Source organism: Dendropsophus ebraccatus, chromosome 12 (assembly GCF_027789765.1).
Source record: "Dendropsophus ebraccatus isolate aDenEbr1 chromosome 12, aDenEbr1.pat, whole genome shotgun sequence".
NCBI lineage: Eukaryota > Metazoa > Chordata > Amphibia > Anura > Hylidae > Dendropsophus > Dendropsophus ebraccatus.
In genome coordinates, this window is record NC_091465.1 from 15,022,314 (window position 1) to 15,037,527 (window position 15,214).

Sequence of the window (15,214 nt, forward strand, 5' to 3'; positions counted from 1 at the left end):
GATGAGACAGATGGGATATAGGGCTAAACAATGGCAATGCTTATGGGGGGGGGGGACTAACACAGCTGCATCTTATTGTTTATGAGCACTTGTGGAGGGCGATGGCAACTGATCTGGCTAGGAATCGATCCTTGCAGATCACACAATGCTGAATGAGCACTAAAATGTTTGAGTACTCAAGTAACAAATCCCACTGAAATGAACAGGACACTCGAGCATTTAACCTGGTAGAGCAGAGGGTGTCTGGTTCACCTAGTAACCTATTGCATTTTTGTATATTTTGTCCCTTTTAGGGATGTATAAAACCATACATATTAGAAATATACAAAAATTTGAAAGAAAAAAAAAAAGTAGTACATTACTACAAGAACTCTGCCAGTAATTGAGCCTGTCTGGCATACTGACTCTCGTTCCTCTCTCATCCTCAGGTAACAGCACATGACCGCCCGCACTCCCTGTGATGTCAGACTGGCCAAGGACATGGCTGCAGCACGAGAGTCTTTGCAGGAAGACGAGCAGTTGTCAGCATGGAGGACAGGCACACTAGTGCGCTGTACGTGACGCCGCCTGGCGCTGGTGGCGTCGGTCTTGTCAGACGGCTTTTTTAGCTTCTTTGGCTGTACCAGCATTTGGACGCACTCTCATTTTCTACGTTTTGTTTATGAATCATTTCATACAAGTTACTGTTGTGGGATCCGCACATCTCGCCCCACACGGACGCTGCTCCTGTAATGTTTACATGTAACACTGAGACAAGGTTCTCGCCGTATATTGTACAGACCTGTGTGAGGCGCAGTGTCCAGTCCTGTGTAAATAAGTCAAATCAATCTCTATAGGTTTTGTACCTCTTCCTTTTCAAGATCTTAGTAAACCTAATACTTTTCACAGCTGAGGGTTTGTTACAATAGATCCAGTCGAGCTTACAGTGGCTGATCTCTCTCATGTTATATTTTACCTGCACAGATACACTGTGGGCTGTTCACAAAGGATTGTTCAGACTAGATGAGACTGCAACAAACCCTCAGCTTTCAGCCACATTCCTATTAGATCTGGAAAATAGTGAAGAAATGCAGCACAGAAAATGTTACAAAGTTGCAGAACTCTATTATACCATGATTAAAGTGAATGTCTGGCCTTAAGCATTATCTCCTCATCTGTGCTCCATATCCTGGATTATACAATGCAAGAACAGTATGCATTGAGCTCCCCCTAGTGGTGACTGTAGGTACAATACCGAAACCACTAAGAAAATGTTATCAGCTACATCATCATCACCCAGCAACAGATACACGCAAAATGGGGCAGAGCTAATGACCAATATTCACTGGGTAAATACATGCAGAGGAGCGAAAAAGATGCTATGACCTATCAAAACGACAACCAATAATAAATCGTTTTGAGAAACAAAAACTGAGCTGTGATTGGTTGATAAATCTGGGTCTGTGTCTTCAGAGCTGCGCTCGATCTACAGCAGCTGCATATAAATAAAAGCTTCAGGAATAAGGCTGGCTACTGTATGATCAGAGGAACCAGGAGCCCCCTATAGTAACCATGAGGTAATGACAGGAATGGGGTGCCCTATAAAAGGAAATGAAGGTAATGATAATTTAGTTAACTGGTTACAGAGTTATATAGTAACTGTTCAGAGCAGGAGCAAATCCCCTAGAAAACCTCTCCTGCTCTGGACAGTTCCTGACATGAATAGAGGTGGCAGCACAGAGCGATGTGTTAGACTGAAAAGAAAACACTACTTTCTGCAGGACATACAGCAGCTGATAAGTACTGTATGACTTAAGATTTTAAAATATAAAATTACAAATCTGTATAACTATCTGAAAGAAAGAGATTTTTGCCAGAGTAGCAGAGACAGGGAACCTTCAGTCCTCTAGTTGTTACAAAACTACAGTTCCCATCATGCCCGGACAGCCGAAGCTCCAGACATGATGAGAATTGTACTTTTCACCAATGCTGAAGGCCAAAAGGTTCCTCATCAATTTAAAGGGCTGTACCTCCCCCAAAAACATACTATACCATAATAAAGCGCTCCTCTTAGGCTCTTTGAGGTTTGCAGCCCCCCTGCAGGAATAACTCACTCATACAGAAGGGTTATTTAAGAAATTTATTCTCTTATAAATAGGTTTTACTCTTTACATGGACTGATCCATATATTGCACGTCAGCAGAACATGGCGCCACTAGACGATGGATGAGCGGAAGGAGGGGTTACTGAGCAGAGCCCCCCTCCTCATGTGAGCGGGTGGTGCAGAACACACAGGATATGGGAGATCTGCCAGTAATATACTGAACAAAGCGCCCCCTGGAGGTAGCCGCCACCTGTCACTGCGCTAAGAACTGCTAATTGTCGAGGTGTGAGGCGCTAAGTGCCTGGTGCCTCAACATTTCACAGGTTTTTAACACAATGCTGTTGGGGCTGCCTCCTGTGCGGGCGAGTGACAGGAACATGTAAGGGGCCCTTCGGTGACATGGAAATGAAGCAATTGCTGCATTATGGAAGCTCTGCAGCCTTCTATTCTAATTTTTCCACTCTTTTCTAGGTGAACTAAACACTCCTGTCCATGGCCAAAAACTGAAAAATTAATACCACAATTGTATCCAGCCTATACAATCCTCTATGGGGTAAGCACATCAGGTGCAGGTAAGCGTCATCTCTACCACTCATAGGACTGTATAGACTGGACACAACTGAGCGAACCCTCAGCGGTGAGAATTATTAGGCAAATACTAAGTGTCTGTGTGTACACAAGGATGTTTCCATTCACTGAAAGCATGCAGAGAATTAAAAAAAAAAAAAAATTATATATAATCATTAAAAGCATAATTGTATACACTGGTTCCAGGTGTCACAACCAAAAGGTGTCCCTAACAATAAATTAATGCTATTTTTTTTACATAAATTATATTAACTGTATTGGGCTGTGGCAAGCCACACCCCTCCAGCTAAACCCCACCCACTTTTCAGCAGCTTTTAAAAAAAGTTTCTCAAAGCAGGAATGCACTGAAAATTGCTTATTCCTGGGAGGAAAATGGTACAAAGCTAAACAACTCTTGACCACGATAAAAGCTTTATTCACATGTCACCGGAAGACCCCTTTAAGGGATTGCAGATTTCATTTAGCAGCAATATAACAATACGGTGATGGTCAGCGCCACCTGCAGGCCAATCATGATGTAACAGCTGCTGCCTGAAAACATTTTGTCAGTGCGCCATCATCTGGCAGGAGTCTGACAGGCAGGTGTGTTGGAGCCTCCTGTGGGGCCTTGGGACGGTGTAATGTCCAAACTTAGAATTCCAAATAATCCAACTTCCTCATTTGTCTTGAAGATGCCAGATTATAAGGGGGCACAAGACCTAAATATAATTCCAATAAACTATATAGCTCTGTTGCAGTGCGCACCAACCCTGACTCTAGTAGTTGCAAAACTGCAATTCCTATCATGCCCTGACATGATGGGAGTTGTTATTTTGCAGCTGCTAGAGAGCCACAGGCTGGTGACTGCTACTCTCAAGCTGAGGAGTCAGGCAGCAGACTGTAAACATCAGATTATAATACGGCGAATATAAACCATGAAAACCTGGAACACTAATGGAGAGATAGCTGCACGTAGACGTCACTTAGGCTTTCATCAGCGCGGCCACAACGGCTCTGACATTCAGACTGCGCAGGTCGCAGTAGGTCTGCCCTGTGCCCACAAACACAATGGGCTGCCCGGTGATGTATGTCATGGAAATGGCAGCGCCCACCTGCAAGAGAGGAACAAGAGGTTAGAAGTGCGTCCCCCCCAATGTAATTGCAACAAATTAGGATTGTTACAGCCTTTCAGTGGAGTCTAGGAGAGGGGAGGATGTGTGCAGCTGTACTTAAGGGTAGCTTCACACATACCGGATTTGCATCGGTTTTCACGCTGCGAGTTTACTGTGAAATCCGCTGCAAATCTTGGTACTGTGATCTTAAATGGGGCCCCTTTAAGCCCCCCTTGCAGCATGCTGGCCCCTTTAACCCCCCGCAGCATACGTTACCTGTTTGGCACCACAGCTGCATCTGAGGCTCCTGGCTCCTGTCGGTCCTACTCAGCTGCAGGGGGTTAAGGGGGCGCTCAGCAGCTGAGTGTATGCAACCCCATTAAAGATCACAGTACTAGGAGTCGCAGTGTGAAATCCACTGCGAATACGGTATGTGTGAAGGTACCCTGACGATGGAAGTTATTTTACCAGATTGTGGTTTTATTCCTTAAATGAGTTGTCCAGTTTAGAAAACCTGTCATCCTACAGCCTATATAAAGTAATAGACTTAACAGAGGGGATGTCCTCTGTTTAGCAGACAGAAGAGTGGTTACAAAGTGTCTCTCTCTGAATGTCCTCTCCTGCATTACACACAACCATTTTATATAAAGAAGGTGTAGTATTTTATTCCCCCAGTGGTGGCGCTGTAGGGAAATTAAACACTTACTGCCCGCTTTCTTCACAGATTATAACTGAACACTGGGAGCTCCACTGAGAGGGTTATAATAGAGGAACCATTCTACACAGTAGGGATTATCCAAAGTGGGAAGTCCCTGCCAAGTGTTTATCACCTACTCCCAGAATAGATGACTAAATGGGTACTTTTCAATGAGAGGGGAAAAAAAAAAAAAAAAAAAAAAAGGGTTCAGCACATCAATGGATTTACCTTGTCATCAATTGTGTCAAACTTGGTGAGCACGATCCCATCGATGAGTCGCGGCTTCTCCGACATAGAGTGATCTGCCAGAGCCTTGTTAAACTTCACCTGAAAATAAATAATAATAAATCCAAGATGATCAGTCACTCCAGTTTTCCAGAATGTTATTGATAGCCGATCAGTAGGGATCAGACTCCCAATAAGCTGATTAAAGAGAATCCTGCATTTCTGCTAATGCTGCAGCCTCTACACTTCCCAATCAGTCACAGCTCCATGTACGGGGTAGTGGCTGTACCTGGTATTGCAGCTCCTCTCAATTATGTGAATGGAATGAGCTGCAATACCAGGTACAGTCACTACTCCATGTAGAGAGCCGCGACTGATCGGAAGTAAAGAAGCCGCCGCATTGGTACAATTACAGAGGCCCCTTCAAATCAGCTCATTGGCCAGCAGGCAGACCCCCACTGATCAGACCCATCCTGTATGGAAAGCCATATAAGAGGTCATCCAGAACAGATCTAACTTAAAAATGACTGAACAGTCTATGTGAAATCCTACATCATGACACAGAAGTAATGCGTAACACCCTACCAGCTGATCTACTGCCTCATTGCCGACCAAGGCTTCTCCAACAAACAGGACGAGGTCCGGCATGTTGACAGCGATGAGCTTGGCCAGTGCGGTCATCAGGGGAGCGTTGTCCTGCATACGGCCGGCCGTGTCCACCAGCACCACATTAAAGCCCTGATTCCGAGCTGCACAAAAACAGAGAGAAGCGAGATCAACCGAAAGGGGTCTGGTTGCTGTGGACCCAGTGTGTGACAGATGAAGTCAATGACTACGAGCCACGAATGCCAATTTTCTGACAAAGAAGTTTTCATTCACTGAAAGACCTGGAGTGTCCCTTCAATGTTAATATCCTGCTGAAGGGGCTCACCATAAGATATGGCCTCCATGGCTATCCCTGCAGCGTCCTTGCCGTAGCCCTTCTCATAGAGCTGCACCATAGTGCGCCCGCTGTGCTTCTCCGGAGGGTGCAGGGAATTAAGGCGTCTGGTGTGAGTGCGCAGCTGCTCCACCGCCCCGGCTCGGAATGTGTCACAAGCTGCAATGAGTACGCTATATCCGTTCTCTATCAGCCAGAAGGAAATCTGTATCCGAGACAGAGGAGACAGTTATCAATGGGGGAGAGACAGGAGGAAACTCCCAGCACTCTTATTTACTCACTTTGGCCAGGTTGGTGGACTTCCCCACTCCATTCACCCCACAGAAAGTGATGACGTATGGACGACGCATGCGCTGTGACTCCATCACATCACGCAGCACATCCACACGTCGCTTTGGCTGCAAGATTTGCACCAGGGACTCCTGTAAAGCCTGTTTCACTGCAGACGTCACAGCTGATGGGAAGAAAGGGGAGAGAGAAGGAGACGTTAACATAACCTAAGTATACAGTGAGTGCAGCTCTGAAGGATGTGAATGCAGGATCAGTAATGTAATGTATGTACACAGTGACCCCACCAACAGAGCCAATTTCGATTTTTGAGTTTTAGTTTTTTCCTCCTTGTGCTTAAAAGGCCATAGCACTTGCATTTTTCCACCTAGAGACCCACATGAGCCCTTATTTTTTGCGCCACTAATTGTACTTTGCAATGACAGGCTGAATTTTTGCATAAAGTACACTGCGAAACCAGAAAAAAAATTCAAAGTGTGGTGAAATTAAAAAAAAAAAAAGCATTTTGTTTATTTGGGGGAAACGTGTTTTTACGCCATTCGCCCTGGGGTAAAACTGACTTGTTATGCATGTTCCTCAAGTCGTTACGATTAAAACGATATGTAACATGTATAACTTATATATTATCTGATGGCCTGTAAAAAATGTAAACCATTGTCAACAAATATACGTCACTTAAAATCGCTCCATTCCCAGGCTTATAGCGCTTTTATCCTTTGGTCTATGGGGCTGTGTGAGGTGTCATTCTTTGCGCCATGATGTGTTCTTTCTATCGGTACCTTGATTGCGCATATACGACTTTTTGATCGCTTTTTATTACAATTTTTCTGGATTTGATAAGACCAAAAATGCGCAATTTTGCACTTTAGGAATTTTTTTGCGCTGACGCCGTTTACCGTACGAGATCAGGAAGGAATGTGATTAATTATTAGTTCAGGCGATTACGTGTGCGGCGATAGCAAACATGTTTGTTTATTTATTTACTTTTATTTATAACCTGGGAAAAGGGGGGTGATTCAGACTTTTATTAGGGGAGGGGGCTTTTTACTGTTAACATTTTTTTTTTTAACTTTTACACTTATACTAGAAGCCCCCCTGGGGTTAGGGTGATTCCCCCCTGGGGTTAGGGTTATTCCCCCTAGGGGACTTCTAGTATAAGTGCTTTGGTCTCTCATAGAGATCTCTGCAGCATAGATATGCTGCAGAGATCCATGAGATAGGCACTCGTTTACTTCCGGTTGCTGCAGCCGGAAGTAAACGAGTGCCGAACCGGGGACGGCGCCATCTTTGAGCGGTCCCCGGCCGGCTTCAGAAACGAGATCGCTCCTCTGGGATAACATCCCGGGGGAGCGATCTCCGCCACTAGACACCAGGGAACAGCTGAATCCGGTAATCGGATGCAGCTGTCATGTTTGACAGCTGCATCTGATTACTGTATTAGCGGGCACGGCAATCGGACCGTGCCCGCTAATACCTACGGTCCCGGGCTACAAGCGGCACCCAGGACCGCCGCGGTTCAGAGCGGGGTCGCCGCGCGGCCCTGCTCTGAACGTCCTTACCGGCATCAGGGCGTAAGTATACGCCCGATGTCGTTAAGGGGTTAATACAGGATGTAATTCAGGATCAGCACAGGATATGCAGTGTATGTATACAGTGACTCTACAGTCGATGATGATGATGATGATGATGATTCACTTACTTGAGAAAGTTCCCATGACTTTCCCTTCCAGTCTCTTGGCCACAGAATCACACAGTTGAAGAGCGATATCCGCGGCTACATTCTTTGCTGCAATAATCACAAAAATGTGAGAAATTACTAATCCTTGTCCAGGAATGTTTCTGCTCAATGCCTTGTAGGTTTTTTTTTCCTACTGGCTCAGACATATATTTGTCAGGCACATTATTCACCTGTGACTTGTGTCATGCTCCACACCCAGAGGCCCTGAGCATAACGTGCTGCAGCCTCCAGAGAGCCAAGGCTAACGGTACATGACATGTGATAGCTAACAGGGATTGCTCTTACTCTAAAAAGCAGATGACAATATGCCATACCATTCTGGACTCCACAAATGCTGGGTGACAACCCTACGGGAACTGCAGGCGGTCAAACTTACAATGAACATGTAGATTTATAGGTGGAGATTTATCAAAGCTAAAAAGGGGGAGTTTACAGTTTATACTTTACACCCATATATAAATCTGAGCCATAATGTCTTTTAGTTTCTCACCAATGAGATGATCCTTCATCTTCTCTAGAACAGGTTCCATGTCATCCAAGGTTAAACTTTTAGCCCCCACCAGGCCCTTTAACATCCCAAACATTCCTCCAAAGCTGCTCTTCTTGGCACTGGAAAAAAAAAAAAAATACACTGGTTAGACCGCAGAACAGATGGCCCACTCCCAGCCATTGTTATGGACATGTGGGGGTACCTGGGCTTGGCAGCAGATGGAGCAGCCCTGGTTTGGACAGAGGGGACGTCTTCTTCTTCCTCTTCTTCGCTGCTGCTATCATACTCCACATCCGGGGGGTTTCCGGACATACCAGTGGGGAATCTCTGAAAGACAAAGCGGAGCAGAAGCTGCATTACATAAACTGTCCCCAGTAACCAGACGGGTTGTTATACCTTTATCTGTGTTATTAAACGCAGACATCTTTTATATAGAACTAGGACTGAGTTACTATATACAGCAGCCTCATAACCGGGGGTCTCACCAGTGTCTCTAGGTCATCGTTGAACACTGCTGTCTCCTCAGAGTTGCCATTGGTGGTGGGATTGCTGTAGTCTAGCTCTTTGGTGTTGGACGGTCCCAGCTCCCACCTGCGGGGCTGCTTCCCTTTCTCCTTCTGAGTCTCCGGCTTTGGGGATTTGCTGTGGAAAGAAAGTAAAACTCTACTTGTGTTCAAGTGATGGCATGACTCCTAGCCCTAGGACCCCCATCCATCTAAAGCCCCCACCTGGCCTTATCCCCAGTCTTCATTCTCTTCTTGAAGAACTCCTCTCGCTTCCTCTGTATGGCCTCCTCGGTGGTCAGCTCCTCCTTCTCCACAGCAGGTGCGGAGGCGCTGGTCTTAGCTTTATTTGAAGTAATGGCTTCTGGTGCGATGTCTGCAAACCAGATATGAGACAGAAGTATGAGAAGGCGCCCATAATACAGGCAGACCCTCCACACGTCATTCTAGACCTCACTATTGCACCTTCTGCATTTGTCTCATACTTTCACAAAGTTACATGAAGGTGGATATGGCTATGAGCAGCCCCTCAGGACAACTGTTTTTAGGTGCTTTTAGGTGATATCAAGGACCAGATATTTCATCATTCTGGTGGTATAATAACGTTTCCTGTCTGGGTGACAAATTTCAAAGGTTGATACCAATGTGAAAATCACACTTTCATGTAAAATTGCATGAAGGCGTCTCTGTATGTACTGCAATATGGGGAGTAACCGTTTGATAGGATGTCAGGTGTATGCTAGTAGTGAATGGGTTAACCTTCAGGACTCACTCTCTTTCTTTGAAGACTTGTTCTTCTTATTGTTCTCCTTTAGTTTCTCTCCCGGCTTCTCGATCATGGACTTCACAGTCTTCTTTGACTTCTCCGACTGTTCGAAGGTCTTCATGGCGGCAGGGGGCCGAGCTTTGCTGCTCTCCTCCGCTGCCCTGTAAGTCAGCCAAAGCACAGGATATCAAATCTGTATAATGCAATGTCCAAAAATCCCAAAAGATCTTGACACTGGCGGCCCTGGACCCGAGGGATGGCCCCATTGTGCAGTGTGCAGCTACTGGACCCGGCCCCCTTAACTACACTACAGTGACAACCAACCATCGGGGAGCCAACATTAACGCGGTCCCAACATACCTGAGGAGAAAGTCAAAATCATCCTGGAAATCAAAGGCTTTGTTTAATAATCCCAGGGTGCCATTCTGCTGGATCTGATTACGGTATTTATCCCGGAATTCTTTATGGACATCGTCTATTAACTTGTCCACATACGTCAGGGTTAAAATCTTCTGGTAACCCACCTGCGGAGACAGGAGATGACACACAAGAGTTAATCCAACCCACTTATATAAGGTCCCCCATTATAAAGTTGCCCCCCCCCCCCCCACCAAATACAGTGTCTCAGGATGAACAGAACATTGGCATCCACAGGACACTGCATTGTAGAGGACACAGACTTAAAGTTAAACATACAACAAATATCCTCTTTTAATAGAGCCGCCATACGGTAGAGTGTTATACATCCTGACCATCAGCATCGTGCCATTGAACTTCTTAGGTGATGAATTATTGGCCCATGTTAATGGGATCACGTTTCAACATACATCAAACAGAGGCCCTGACCAGTCTGTTCTGCCTCACCCTGGAGACATCTATAGGATAAAAATGGGGGATTGTTAAGGTGGGGAAGAAAGGAAAACTCACTGCCACGTTGCTGGAGCCCATCCATCCATGGAATGTTTCTCTTATGGCTCTACCAGTCATTGCTCCCACCTAGCCAGAATCCTGCTCCACACTGATGAGGGGCAACACCCCGAAACAGCTGTATGTGGATGGATACCTAGCCTTGGTTTTTCCCTTGTCATTACACTGACTTATAGGGCCACTTTATTTGGTGGTTTTGATGGTTTTCCTACAGGAGCTGCCACTTGGCTGGGTCCTTCCCAGAGGGATATCTGGCTAGTCCTGTGTTTTGAGACTCTTCAATGAGGCTCCATGGGCTCTTCTTTTGCATATTCATGTTTCACAGGGTGCAATGCACCGAGGACTTCACTGCATTGAGCGCTTTCACTAGCAGCCGGCAGTGTTATCGTTTGGCTGGTCTCCCTGAGATCAGCAATCTGTCTCTCTTATGGCATCCATGTCTACTTTTGTGGGTGATGTATCGTCCTGCTGACTATCTCCTTCCACCATAGAAGGAAACAGCTGTCATGGAAGGAAAAAAAATGGTTCGCCATAATGCTTATATAGGTCCTACTGCCCATATGTCCATCCACTGGTAAGGGGTATCTTTCTCCACAGGGGTCTGGAGCCCTTTCTCTTGATTACACTATCACTTTATAGTGAAATGGTGGCCCTGGTAGTCTAACCCTGGTGTCCAAGACAATTTGACCACTGCATTTTCCAATCCACTGTAGATTCACAGGAAAGGGGGGGGGGTGTATTGCCGCACTCTGAATCCATAACAAAAGATTAGATGGTTAGGGGGCACTTATTGTATATGATGGGATAAACCCTTGTGTGCAGTCAGAGATGCCTTACCACAAACACCAGCTCAAACTGGTTGTCCAGCTTGTACTTGAGGGTAAGGGAGTCATGGTTGTAGCAGTTGCTGCCGCCTCTCTCCTGCAGAGACAGAAAAACACAATGAGGAAAGTCTATCAGGTTATTTAAGCTTTGGATCAGAATAGATCAGAATGGGGCAACCCCCACCCCCCAGAGTCCCTATACTACAATCAGATGTCCTCTAAACATCTTCCACAACTGGACAGTGTCACCCCATCACTCTGGTATGAAGCCAAAAGTGCTGTGCCCCTTATCCTACTCTGTGCCAGTCCATGACCCCATCTGGATCCCCAACATTTCACCTATGGTCATCTCTTTGCCGACACCCTAGTGCTTACTATTTAGGGTCACATAAAATCAGAATCCGTCAGGACCTGGACCCCAAGTGCCACCATATGGAGAGCGGACACATGACCTATATACCACAGGCCTCACAATCTATCTTGCCATATGTCCAGACATGACCCCACCACCACCACCCCACCGTGTGCATGTCATACCTCTATACCGCCATTCTGTATTCTCAACATGAACCTAGAAGTATCAGAACCCCCAGATGTCAGTATATGTGAACCTAGAATCCTACAAGCTTCAGGAGAGAGACCCCATATTGTGAACATGAACCCCAATACCCCAACATGACTTCTATGTGGGCGTACAGCAGCCTTAATACCTCATATACTAACAGACAGCCCATATTATCATGACTGGGATCCCGAAACCCCATATCCATGTCCTATATCCCTACAGAGCCCCTTTAACATCCTGGTGACATGCTGACAGACTCCCATATTGTGCCTCACCTCCTATGTCCTGATAGGCCCCAATACTCAACATAGACCCCCCCTATACGCCTGTCTCACCTCCTATATCCACCATAGGCCCCTATATTCACCATAGACCCCCCCATACATCTGTCTCACCTCCTATATCCACCATAGACCCCCCTATACGCCTGTCTCACCTCCTATATCCACCATAGCCCCCCCCATACACCTGCCTCACTTCCTATATCCACCATAGGCCCCCCATACACCTGCCTCACCTCCTATATCCACCATAGGCCCCCATATTCACCATAGACCCCCCCCATACACCTGCCTCACCTCCTATATCCACCGTAGGCCCCCCCATACACCTGCCTCACCTCCTATATCCACCGTAGGCCCCCCCATACACCTGCCTCACTTCCTATATCTACCATAGGCCCCCCATACACCTGCCTCACCTCCTATATCCACCATAGCCCCCCCAAACACCTGCCTCCCCTCCTATATCCACCATAGGCCCCCCTATACGCCTGCCTCACTTCCTATATCCACCATAGGCCCCCCATACGCCTGCCTCACCTCCTATATCCACCATAGCCCCCCATACACCTGCCTCACCTCCTATATCCACCATAGCCCCCCATACACCTGCCTCACCTCCTATATCCACCATAGCCCCCCATACACCTGCCTCACCTCCTATATCCACCATAGCCATCCATACACCTGTATCACCTCCTATATCCACCATAGGCCCCCGTATTCACCATAGACCCCTCCATACACCTGCCTCACCTCCTATATCCACCATAGGCCCCCTATACGCCTGCCTCACTTCCTATATCCACCATAGACCCCCCCATACACCTGCCTCACCTCCTATATCCACCATAGCCCCCCATACACCTGTATCACCTCCTATATCCACCATAGCCCCCCATACACCTGTATCACCTCCTATATCCACCATAGCCCCCCATACACCTGTATCACCTCCTATATCCACCATAGCCCCCCATACACCTGTATCACCTCCTATATCCACCATAGCCCCCCATATTCACCATAGACCCCCCCATACACCTGTGTCACCTCTTATATCCACCATAGCCCCCCCATACACCTGTATCACCTCCTATATCCCGATAGCCCCCCACATTCACCATAGGCCCCCCTATTCACCATAGGCCCCCCCATACACCTGCCTCACCTCCTATATTCACAATAGACCCCCCCATACACCTGTATCACCTCCTATATCCACCACAGCCCCCCATACACCTGCCTCACCTCCTATATCCACCATAGCCCCCCATACACCTGTCTTACCTCCTATATCCCGATAGCCCCCCATACACCTGTCTCACCTCCTATATCCACCATAGCCCCCCATACACCTGTCTCACCTCCTATATCCACCATAGCCCCCCCATACACCTGTCTCACCTCCTATATCCACCATAGCCCCCCATACACCTGCCTCACCTCCTATATTCACCATAGGCCCCCCATACACCTGTCTCACCTCCTATATCCACCATAGCCCCCCATACACCTGTCTCACCTCCTATATCCCGATAGCCCCCCATACACCTGTATCACCTCCTATATCCACCATAGCCCCCTCCCATACACCTGTCTCACCTCCTATATCCACCATAGCCCCCCATACACCTGTCTCACCTCCTATATCCCGATAGCCCCCCATACACCTGTCTCACCTCCTATATCCACCATAGCCCCCCATACACCTGTCTCACCTCCTATATCCCGATAGCCCCCCATACACCTGTCTCACCTCCTATATCCCGATAGCCCCCCATACACCTGTCTCACCTCCTATATCCCGATAGCCCCCCAGCCCCCATACACCTGTCTCACCTCCTATATCCACCATAGCCCCCCATACACCTGTATCACCTCCTATATCCACCATAGCCCCCCATATTCACCATAACCCCCCCCCATACACCTGTATCACCTCCTATATCCACCATAGGCCCCCCATATTCACCATAGCCGCCCCCCCCATACACCTGTCCCACCTCCTATATCCCGATAGCCCCCCACATTCACCATACCCCCCCCCCATACACCTGTATCACCTCCTATATCCACCATAGGCCCCCCATATTCACCATAGCCCCCCCATACACCTGTCTCACCTCCTATATCCACCATAGCCCCCCATACACCTGTCCCACCTCCTATATCCACCACAGCCCCCCATACACCTGTATCACCTCCTATATCCCGATAGCCCCCCATACACCTGTCTCACCTCCTATATCCCGATAGCCCCCCACATTCACCATAGCCCCCCATACACCTGTCTCACCTCCTATATCCACCATAGCCCCCCATACACCTGTCTCACCTCCTATATCCACCATAGGCCCCCCATATTCACCATAGCCCCCCCATACACCTGTCTCACCTCCTATATCCACCATAGACCCCCCCATACACCTGTATCACCTCCTATATCCACCATAGCCCCCCATACACCTGTCCCACCTCCTATATCTACCACAGCCCCCCATACACCTGTCTCACCTCCTATATCCACCATAGCCCCCCATACACCTGTCCCACCTCCTATATCCCGATAGCCCCCCATATTCACCATAGCCCCCCATACACCTGTCTCACCTCCTATATCCACCATAGGCCCCCATACACCTGTCCCACCTCCTATATCCACCATAGCCCCCCATACACCTGTCCCACCTCCTATATCCCGATAGCCCCCCACATTCACCATAGCCCCCCATACACCTGTCTCACCTCCTATATCCACCATAGCCCCCCATACACCTGTCCCACCTCCTATATCCCGATAGCCCCCCACATTCACCATAGCCCCCCTATACACCTGCCTCATGACAGGCAGCCCACTATCACGACTGGTTCCCCAATACTCCTCATGTTCTCTCAGCAGACAAGGTCAGGAGCCTATTATCCCCCCTCTTTCTCGCCCACTATAGTGCGGCCCTATTCCCCGTCAGGTGACCGATTCCGGCACACAGCGCCCCCGGGCGGTTACCTGCAGGATGACTGACCGCAGCAGCGCATTGACCGGGCCGCTGAAGGAGCCGCGCACCCCCTGGAAGCACCAGAGCACGATGCCGCCTTTACTGAAGATAGTGAAGAAGTCCAACATCGTCCACCGTCCGGAGCGCACACAGCTCGTCACTCACAGCCCCGGGACACGTCAGAGAAACACCGGGGGAGAACGTCACTTCCG

General features: G+C 47.9%; 1 protein-coding gene across 1 annotated transcript; it reads right to left on the bottom strand.

The window, feature by feature from the left end:
* Positions 1–3,065: 3,065 nt before the first annotated feature.
* On the bottom strand, positions 3,066–15,210 carry SRPRA (SRP receptor subunit alpha). The gene is made up of 14 exons (XM_069948350.1): positions 15,014–15,210; positions 11,174–11,257; positions 9,770–9,933; positions 9,416–9,570; positions 8,869–9,019; positions 8,626–8,782; positions 8,343–8,467; positions 8,141–8,259; positions 7,612–7,698; positions 5,906–6,078; positions 5,616–5,829; positions 5,270–5,433; positions 4,688–4,786; positions 3,066–3,762 (listed from the first exon to the last, which is right to left on the bottom strand). The coding sequence occupies exons 1-14, from the start codon at positions 15,128–15,130 to the stop codon at positions 3,634–3,636; spliced, it is 1,938 nt and encodes a 645-aa protein (XP_069804451.1). The 5' UTR covers positions 15,131–15,210; the 3' UTR covers positions 3,066–3,633.
* Positions 15,211–15,214: the final 4 nt, after the last annotated feature.